Raw genomic sequence first — 10,811 nt, 5'->3', positions numbered from 1 at the left:
TACTTTTCCCTCAATTCCGGTGTAACCCAAATTTGAGTTAATCGCATATAGTAGTTTCCATTTAACACCAGCAAAAAAATACCTACTCTTAAGTATATTCTACCCAAAATTAAGTTTAATTCACGTTAATTTGAGAATATGCAATTTACTCAAAAGTAACTTATTGGGCTGAACTATATGGTAGAGGTAACTCTAAGACCAGAAGGACCCGAAGAAACGAGCTCAACTTTTTGGCTCAGCTCTGGTACTCTCTTCGGTCCCAAGCAAATCGATTCACCCCTCGAAACATAGGAAAATCCAATAACCCCTCATTTTATCTGTCAAACTTTCATAGTAAATCAAAACAAACATTGTGTGGTACTAGAATTGGGTTCTTTAAGTTTAAGGGTATTGAGGTAAATGCATATTCGTAATCTTCATTAAAAATAGAACCCAAACCCAAAATATCATCAATTTTGGCACACTGGAACTATTTTAAATAAGTACGATTACATTTGCAAAAATCACCTTATTAGCGCCCCTCGGTGTCATTTTGTATGGGAGCGAGCTGTCAGTTTGTCAGTTTAGTGTCAAACAGTGAAGTTATTATTTTGCTTTAAATCTTGATTTAAAAATCGAGATGAAAGTGTGTGGGTTCGAAAAAAATATCGCTGTGCTCAGAAAACGAAGCTCTTTCAGATGATATATAAAAACCGATATATTTTTCAAAATTAAAGAACCCAATTTCGACTAGAATGGGATACGTTAATCGATTTGCTTGGGACCAATACTGCCGGTAATCGCAAGTCAGTCCCATCTGCATTTTTATCAATTTTGAGTTAGCATCATTATTCAGTTTATCATTCTATGTTTTTTGAGATGTGCTATTGAAAAAATGTGGTTTGTTCAAGAAAACTGAAAAACAATACCAAGTCAAATTGTCCCACAGCGAAAAGTAACCGCAAGTCAGTCCCATTAGAAAAAAATTTATCAGAAATGTTAGACAACACATCGCATCATGAGATTTGTCTCAATATAGCTTTTGTCCACTTCCCCTAGGGTATCTGGAACATGTCCGGATGTGGCCAATATAGTTCTTACAATACTCAATTTGACCGCCAATGGATATGGCTTTGAATTATCATGTGATTTGATGTATCGTTTGATGGATTTTAATTTAAAAGGATTTACCACTTCCCCGGGTATACCCGGAACATGTCCGGGTGTGGCCAACATGGTGCTGGTCACTCATCATGACTCTTATTGATCTTATTTTTGAATTCTCATGTGAATTGATTTATCGCATGGTGGGTTTGGCACGTTTGGCTCTGGTCTGATGAAGACCCATACTCACCGGAATATGTTCCGGCCATTGCTCTGGAACCAGCGGAACAAATCCAAAAACATTCAATAACGTTCTATGGGACCATAGTATCTTTCTACTGTTCAATACTGTGCTTAAACTAATGCAGCATCGGCATGGAATTGTGACTGACTTGCGGTTATTTTCCTCATTGACGTTAAATGTAATCGCAAGTCAGTCCCACTCAGATTTTGGCCATAAAATAAAAATTTCACGATATTTTTCCAATATTTTTGGGTAAACATAGATGCATTCTATCACATTGTACGTTTATTTTTAAATTTATCCCTCCAAAATAGGTGTCAAATCAGAAAACTTGAAAAATCTTTGAACGCCGTTTTCTCATTTCCAGTTTTTTACAGATGGGACTGACTTGCGATTATGGGCAGAATAGGCTAGTCAAGTAGTGAGCCAATTTAAAATCGTTAGTTTCGTATTGATTGTTGACTATATCGTTGGGTCGAATCTCTTGTTTTTTTTTTTTTTTTTTTTTTTTGACAACAGTAACGAATGCAAGTGAGAGGCTGAAGTCAATATTGAGTAAAAAGAACTCAAATTTTGGGTAGTATTTTCTTCTCCGTGTACGGCTTGAGGCAGGGCCGATGATTTGTTTTGAATTTATTTGACGTTGCGAAAAGGCTTAGCAAATGGCGTACCATTTCTGATGACAAGCACAACGGCTTAAAAAAAGAGCCTGTCCATTGAAAGATTCACAAAAAGGCTTATTAATTTATGAAATTAAATTGTTATCGATTTTCATAAATGTTTGAAAGCTTTTCACATATTTTGGATGTTGTATACTGAGATACAGTAACTATTGTTATTGTGAACAATATAAATGTCTAAAATACTTCAGTTTTCTGAAATATGAATTAAATAGTGGCGGAAAAATTTAAAATTCATTTTCTGGTTTGTTTACGTTTTGGACATAGGCCTATTTCAAATGTTGCTCTAGACAACATTAAAGCAATTCAAGACGTTTCCTTCTACTCGAACTTTGTCGGAGAACAATATCTTAATATTGCTATTTTTTCTAGACCGTCGAAAAAATAGGGTCATATTCATGCTAAGCTTGATTGCTGGTAGAAGGTTGTCCCAAAACAGCTCAACAATATGATCAATTCACTTGGAACTCTCTTCTACATTCTCTTGGAATTATCCTCAGAATTATTTTCCTTTAGTTTCTCCTAAAATTAAATTGAAATTTTCTTAAAAATTTGCCTTGAATTTTAATCATTTTTATTTAATACCTTTATTATTGAGATTTTTAGCACTTAGCTAGTTCATCTCAGCTCAATTGAGTTTTCATCAGAATTTTCTTTAAATTCTAGTCACAACTATACTATATTCTTCTCCAAATTTATGCGGAAGACTCTTAAATATTCTTCAAGCTGTCAAAATCAAGAAAATTTGTTCAAGTCCAGCCCCGAGAATTTCAACCAGAATCTTAATTTTATAAATCTAGGATCTTGACATTTTTCACAATCTGACAACTTAAATATTTCTCTCAGTTGCAGAATCAATGAATAAAATTACTGAAAAGTTGAAAATTTGCTTATTTTTGTTTCATCTTCGGTGGTTTTTTAATATCGAATTCGTTTATTATCAGTGTCTTTTGTCAGTGCGAACCTCTCAGGGTAGCCAGCGAATTTTCATTTTTCAAATTCCTGGTGTTTTCCCGGTTTTCTCGGTTCAAATCTTAAAAAACCCGGTTGTTGATATTCAATTAAAAACGAAATTGTACGCATTTTTAAAAACGTGTCCAACTGTAAATTTTCGGAGGTTATTTGTGGGAAAAGTAAAAGCAAAATTACAGAAAGTATTTTTTAAAGCTGAAAGTATAATTTCAACTCTATGAGTCACTTAATGTATTCAAAACAAATCATTGATTATGCTCGATACATCTAATGGTTTCAAAGTCCTAGCATTTATTGAGAAACAGAGATTAAGGTCACTAGGCCAAATGCTATTTGGATAAATAGGTTGGGGGGCCTCCCTTAGCTCAGTCGGTAAAGATGCCGCTACAAAGCAAGACCATGCTGGAGGTGGCTGGGTTCGATTCCCGGTCCGATCTAGACATTTTTCGGGTTGGAAAAATTCTCGACTTCCCCCCTGGGCATAGGGTGTGATTATACTTGCCATACAATTACACTAATGCAAAAAAAAACTCTCAATTAATAACTGTGGAAGTGCATCTAGAACACTAAGTTGAGAGCCCGCAGTAAGGTAATGTGCGATAAGCAATAATATTGGAATGCGATGAAGAAGAAGAAGAATGAATAGGTTGTAAGACAGAATTGTGAAAAATAAGAGATTTTCAGAAACAATGAACTTGACACAAATGAGAATCTGATAAAGAAAATGTGTCTTCACTCCGTTGTCTATACTAACATTATTATTATTTAGCTTTATTTAGGAGGCTTTCAGCCTTAGGCTGGTTCGCCTCCAATCTATACTAACATAAATATTAACCATTCAGTACTCGCGCTGATGTAGAAAGTTAAACACAAACAAATTAAGAGTTATAACACATTACAGAACAATCGATCGAATCTTGCGGACAAACCCTGGAATATTCAGTGAAATTTAAAAATTTTCAACGTGTTGATTACAAACAAATATTGAGGATGATTCCCACATAATTTTCGAAGGAGCGCAGAATTCCAAAATTATATTCAATTTCTGAATAAGAAATTGTAAGATAAATTTGGAGAATAATACAAGTTCTAAATTAAATTCTTAGGTAATTTATGAAGATTTAAAAAGGAGTTGTGAAAATTCTTACGTGATTCTGAGGAGATTTGTATGAGGATCGTGAGGAAAATGACAGATGAATTTTAAGAAGAATTCCAAGACAATTATGATGAAAATTCAGCAAGACACATAATTCTAAGAGTGTTCTGGCGCTAATTTCAACCCTAGTGCGAAAGATTTATCACAGAGCTCCAACAAAATGTATTGCACAAAATTTGCTAATAACACTAGTTTACAGCATATTTGAACTTTGTACGCTGATGGTCATTTCTCATGTAAAATCGTGTGCTGATTCCAAAAATGTTGTCAGAAAAAATCTCAGTACGATAGTTTTCTAGATACAGATAAAAATGAAATTTCGCCTAATAAAAGTTTGTTTACTAAAATATAAATATCTCCAGCTGCAATGAAGCTATATTAACTATTTTAATGTCAAATTAAAAGTGTGAAGCAGTGTTGGGAAAATATCAAAAAATCAAATCTCACCAACGCCCAAGATCACGCTTGATTTTTGTAGACAAAAATCAACAAGCAAACAACTGCGGTTGATTTTGCAAACTGTGATATCGCAGCTCGGAATATCAAACTAACAAAACTCACCAGCTGCAAATCTCAACAAACTGTGGTGAGATTGAGTTTCATGATTTTTGCTTCACACCCGAATGCAACCGAAACTTCCATAACGGCTGGCAGCAGTCACTTCGTGTCTGCCATCGGTGAAGAGTAAAAAGAGATAGCAAACTATACTTTCTCTTTCTAAGAAAACATGTGCAACAGAATCATTTTTGTGTCGAGTCAACTCTCAGCTTGATTTTTGCACGTTGTGAATAGTCTCGCAATATCAAAGGAGCTTGTAAAATCAATATCAAGCATAATACTTTGTTCCAATATCATGCGTGATATTGGGAACGCATGAGAGCGGAAAAATATCATTTGATTTCTGATTTTGCCAACACTGAGTGTGAGATTAGTGGTATTGGTAAAACCACTACAAACATTTGTATTTCCCTTGCTTAAAAACTATGCTGTAAAGAGCCTGAATTTATAAAGAGACGACATCTTATCCATTTGACAGGTCTTCTGCTCGATTGGAATGACTTTTCCTATAACTTTGACAGACAATCGATTGTTCCAATTTTGACATGTCGCCTCTTTATAAATTTAGGCGCTTTACTATGCTGAAACCCAATTTTCTTAGAAATATGCAAAATAAACAATGTCATTAATCTCTCTGATAAATAATGATCAGCTGATCGAAAAAAAATCTCACCTTTAATTTGGCGTTCAAATAATTGATATAGCTTCAATGAAAGTCATAACGTCGATTGAGTTTCTCCATTTAATCATCAAAACAGTTGTTAATTTAGCGTGTGTCCGAAGTAGCTTATCTGTTTACGTTCAACAACTTAGCAAGAAGTAAGGGGCTGTTCATTAACTACGTAGACAGTTTTTGTTGGGATTATTGCCCTCTAAACTGTCTACGTAGTTGATGAACGGCCCCTCAGCAAAGCTTCTGTATCTGTCGATGGGTTCTGGCAAAGTTACCAGTCTTCTTGATATGATGTCGGTACTTCTGATTACACACCATAAAATAATCCCTATCGAATATACCACACATGATTTTAATACCAACTCTATTGATTTAATACGAACATGTTGAAGTTAGCCTACACCTGGAAAGTGGCCAAAGAAGCCCGCTATAATGGTATAAAACACATGTTCAGGTTGCAAATAAAATTCCCGGGTTTGGGTTTACCCGCTTGTTTTCAATTCCCGTTTCATTCAGTGACTACTCTGGAATTTACAAATCTAGAATTTTTCCTGAGAATTCTGTTGGGAGGCACCTCAGAATCGTATTGAAAACTCAACTCAGAAATCCCTTCGACTTTTCCTCGACATTCCTTCAGTATTCTCCCAAACATTATCTGGGATTCCATAAATTCTTTGAAATTGTCCTCAGAGTTTCCTTAGAACTCCTGTCAAAAATCCTCGAAATTCCCTTAAAACTCTCTTAATAAATCACTTTGAATTATTGTCAGTATTTTGGTAGGTAGTATCATTAAATTTCCGTGAATTCTTCCTCAGAGCTCCCAGGAATTATTCTCACAATCCCCTTCGAATTCTATACAGATATGAACTACCTTGGCATTGATCTACCTTCTTCTATATTCGGTAAAATGCGATGTTTTTCTACAGTCGAGTATTAGTACAAGACACCGAAGAAGTCTGCACATTGTAGACGAAATACGCGTATCTGTCAAGGATAAGCAAATAAGGTAGTGGAATTAAATAGAAATTACTAATCCTTCTCTCTCTTTCTACAGGTATTCCACTAGGACGCCCACATTCATCAGGATTCTTCTACCTGGTTTGTCGTTACAATTGAAAAAAATACAGACTATTTAACATTCTCTTTTGAGTCAGCACCAATTTTGTTCATGGTTTACGGGATAAGCTGGTTGTGAAATTTCCAATACTAAACCAGTAACGATGTTATCAAAATTTAATCATGTACCTATCATTATACCCAAGGAAACTGGAAGATAAGTTTCAAATTCAGAAAGTTTCATCAAATTCGTCATGCTGTGATTCGTGTTGATTTAGGATGGAAACCGTTCGCGATATCGTTCTTGGTCCAAGTTCACAATAGTGTCTCGCTCAGAAAGGACACCAAGAAACGTTTTCCTTCTTTAATTTATTTGTTTCTTCTTCTGCATTTAAAGAGGAACTATCATCTATGGTTCAAGGTCTAGGAAATGAGTGAAATAAATAACCTGTATGTATTGTGAAGTCATGAAGCGGGATGAGTGATGCCTGTATGTACAATAATTATAAAAACAATCTGCCTTCTCTAGCGACCGGTCCGACTGGCTTTATACTCTTGTCTCACGGGACTCGATTGCACCTCGAGGATATTGTTTATCTTTTCGACAATTTCCTGTGCCGTTGCCGGATCGGTTTCAATGTCGTAATGTTTGAAAAGAGGAGCTCGCTGTAGCTGCTGTTGGTGGTGTTGCCGGATGGTGGGACTCGACGTCGCGAATTCGGATCCGGAAACCGACAGAGTTTGAGAAAAAGGAACTGCACTGTACACTATTCGAACGACCGATTTGGAAGATTTCCGCTCGACGATGGAACAGTGAGCAACGGAATCCATGCTATGATTGGTAGATTTTTGGCGAGGCCACAGCTTAGAAGATTTCTGCTGAATTGGATCGATTTCCAATTTGTCACCTGATATTCCCAGCTGAACTTCAATCTTCAGACGCGATTTATGAACCATGTGAACTTGAAACGCTCGATACAAAGGTGCTTCCAGTTTCGAGGTATGGTCTTTCATTTTAAACAAATCTTCCTTCTGTTTGTCTTCGCTTACATCTTTAAATTCGTTGGAAGGTGGCCCACCGAAAGATGGCACCGGTTGGATATCTCCCAGACCCGGAATTATTGAACTAAATCTTGGTTGTGACTGAATTTCCGAAGCCTTCCGCTCAGCAATGGCCAAATGCGAAAAGCAAAACTTTACGCATGGTTCGCCCATGTCCAACGGTGGAAAGTCCATATCGATTTCACCATCCACTTCCGTCATAAACAGTCCATAGTGTTTTATCGACCTTAAACTTACATTTGGATATGCTAGACTACACTTATAGCAAATCAATCCTATAAAATCCTGAATTTTGGCAGTGGCTGTGACGCAAATTTGCATCGGATAGGCTCTCTGATTCTCCGGCAACATCATTAGGAATATTTTATACGTTTTCGACTCGGTCTGCGAAGTTCCATCAAATTTGGCATACTCAAGGAACTTATTCTGGGGCATTTTCGGGTAGCTTTCCAACTGTTGCGATAGCACTGATATTCTTTCCTCAGTCGAAGTTCTACTTACGTCTTTCTTCACAAATAGATCCCCATCCGTTTCGTCCGAACGCTGCACTGCGGTCTCGTACTTAATAGTTTTAACCTTCGCTGCTTTCCTTCTGGCTATATCCATCCGTTCCAGCTTCTGTGCCGTATTCGATCGTTGCCGGTGAAACCCAATATCCTGATCCATCTGGATTTCGTACGATTGCGATAGGGAGTCCATTTCTTCGTCATCAGAATCATCCAATCCTGGGTAGCAATAGAAATCTTCAAAGTTCCTTTGTCTCATCCTGGGGCCATCCTGCACTCCGCCAGCAGAGCGTTCCCTCAATGCCTGCTTATGCAACTGGGCATATTGATGTGGTATATCTTCCAGGAGCATAACCGTTTCGCTCAGTCCCGTATCATCGGTCGAAATGAACGAATTCCGGATGTGAGATAATAGCCAATGAGGATTATTGTAGGTTGCCATTCTAGCCTAAAACAAACAAAAAATCAGCTATTTCAATTCGAATCACCCACAATGCGACACATTTCTATTTCGGAAGAAATAAGGTCACGAAAAATACTCTCTCATGCGCCCTAATAAACACGTCTCTCACACACTATATTGTACACACATTGCCAGATTATCGTACGCATCCGAATCAAAACATCGATTTGTTTACGATAGAGTGACGAAAACTTACCCGCAGGAAAGGAATGCGGAAGATCCACTCTTCTTCCCTGTGACGCGAGCAACCAACCAAACCCAGTGATCTCCCCGTCTTCCCCGTTGCGGTAGATCACTTTATTATTTATTGGACGAACTGCACCACACGGTGCGACCGTCTTCCGTTTCTCTGCTGCTGTTGCTTCCCGTCTGCCCGACCCCGACGATTACCTAAGCAGCATAAAGCGCTTCATCCTGAGCATGGTTTCCTTCTTTGGGGCGGCGACAGCAAAAATGCTGAGGTTCTAACTGCACTTGGATGGCTACGATTCTCTGCACACCGACTAGCTACCGGACACTTCAATAGTGCGGATTGCGTTAATAGTGATTTTTCGGTGAAATTATTGTTTATAATTAGATAAAATTAAAAAATACCGACGCGAGTGAATCGAGAAACGCGACTTTTTCAGTATGAACACTCTTTTAGTGACTTTGACGTTTGTTGATGGCATTTTTTGTTTTCTTTAGTTCAACAACCCAATGCGGAATCGGTGATTACACCAACTGATGCAAAAGGTTAACAAGGAGTGGAAACAAAATCCACATGGCTATTTTTCACACAGATGGCGCTGTTCCCTACCAGTGGTAGTAATAAAAAATGATAAAAATCCTCATATAGGAACTTGTAAAAGTGAAAAAATACGCTTTTGATGCATATTCAGATCAACAGAAGTTGACGACCACCTAAATAAATCATTCATGGTCTTTGTCGTTTACTTTTTTCCTGAACCTTATTGGTAAACAAGGTACAATTATAAATAAAAAAAAAGGTTTTTTTCCCATAGGGATGATGCACCATGTCAAGCTCTAATGGGGAAAGGGATGGTTTATGATTTTGTGACAAGCAATGCATAAGGTATCGGAAAAACGTCACGAACGGGGGAGAGGATGTTAATTTTTCCTCAATTTAGCGTGACATAATAAATGGATTGCCTCAAGGGGTAGATCACTCCGCACACCCATCTTGGGTCATCTTTTTTGTCAGTGTGCCGCAAGTTTGCCGATTGTGCCGGTCATAGAGCAAGCTGCGATTGTTTTTAAAATACCCATCCCAGCAACCCGGTATTTCCGACATTTTGAATGTTTTTGTTTTGAAATCGCAAGGATAAATCGGATTGAGGATGACGCGGAAAGTGGCGGGTGTGCGATTTTTTGTTTGTTTTGTGTTCATACACAGCAAAAAAACTTGTTGAATATTACATCTGAACTGCTGCAACCAGGTCAATCCATCGGTTGTGTTCACGTTGTACGATATACATCGATTTTGCGAACAAAATTACATCCATTGATGTAATATTGTATCTGCTTTTTGCTATTACATCATTATTTCATACATCAGCTTTACGTTGATCGATATTACATTTTTTTTTTGCTGTGTATGATAATAAAAGTCCTGTGTTTTAGGACAAACCAGAAACTTAGCCTTTCGTGATGTGAAAAGCAATGGTCTATTAGCGGCCGGAAAGAATTTGAACCGGTGGGGAACATAGTTGGAGACCGACTATAGAGGATGATGAGTAGACTTCTGTAGTTTGTTTTGTGTGAGTTGCAGCATTATTTGAATTAAGGGTACTAATGGAGTCTGATTAACTGCCTTTTTCTGTTGAGCCCACTATAGAACCTACATTTCGTATTTAGATCTATAAGTGAACTGCTGCGCTGGTCAGAATTCCTTTGGTATATTCAATTGATCATTTTGTTAAGCTTTTGCATTCATGTTCCATCAGATGTCACAGCTGTTGTTTGCGGTGACATCTATCGAAAAACTACTCACAATCTGTTTCCCTTTAATTGTTCACAGAGGACACTGCAGTGCAAAACATGTCTGGTACCTCTATATATGCATTTAGATTATTATTCGAAGTCCCTCCTTTTTTACACATTCTGCACACAAAATAGCTCCCCCCTCACAGAATTTCCCACCGAATTTTATGTATGAGGCGGGGCATAAAGTCGAGCATAAAGCCTCGCACATTTCACTAATACCAATAAACCAGTTGGGCCAGACTTTATATGATTGTTATGCTATATGTTATGTTATATGAATGTTAAATCGTTAGTACGCCCCTGGCGCAGATGCGCACCTTCCCATCCAAGACACCTTGCCTACACAAACATCAACGCACCCAGGTATAGTAC

The 10,811-nt window shown here is 37.5% G+C and overlaps 1 protein-coding gene across 1 annotated transcript; it reads right to left on the bottom strand.

Annotated features, from left to right (window-relative positions):
* Window positions 1-3,816: 3,816 nt before the first annotated feature.
* Sin1 (SAPK-interacting protein 1) lies at window positions 3,817-9,072 on the bottom strand. Its single transcript, XM_065217711.1, has 2 exons — window positions 8,650-9,072; window positions 3,817-8,438 (listed from the first exon to the last, which is right to left on the bottom strand). Exon 2 carries the CDS (start codon window positions 8,430-8,432, stop codon window positions 6,948-6,950), a length of 1,485 nt encoding a protein of 494 aa, XP_065073783.1. The 5' UTR covers window positions 8,433-8,438; window positions 8,650-9,072; the 3' UTR covers window positions 3,817-6,947.
* Between the last annotated feature and the right edge of the window lie 1,739 nt (window positions 9,073-10,811).

The sequence above is a fragment of the Ochlerotatus camptorhynchus genome, unplaced genomic scaffold (genome assembly GCF_037179485.1).
Source record: "Ochlerotatus camptorhynchus isolate MF236.1 unplaced genomic scaffold, CSIRO-AGI_Acam_v1.1 ptg000078l, whole genome shotgun sequence".
In the NCBI taxonomy this organism is placed as follows: domain Eukaryota; kingdom Metazoa; phylum Arthropoda; class Insecta; order Diptera; family Culicidae; genus Ochlerotatus; species Ochlerotatus camptorhynchus.
This window is presented reverse-complemented; position numbering and strand designations above follow the sequence as displayed.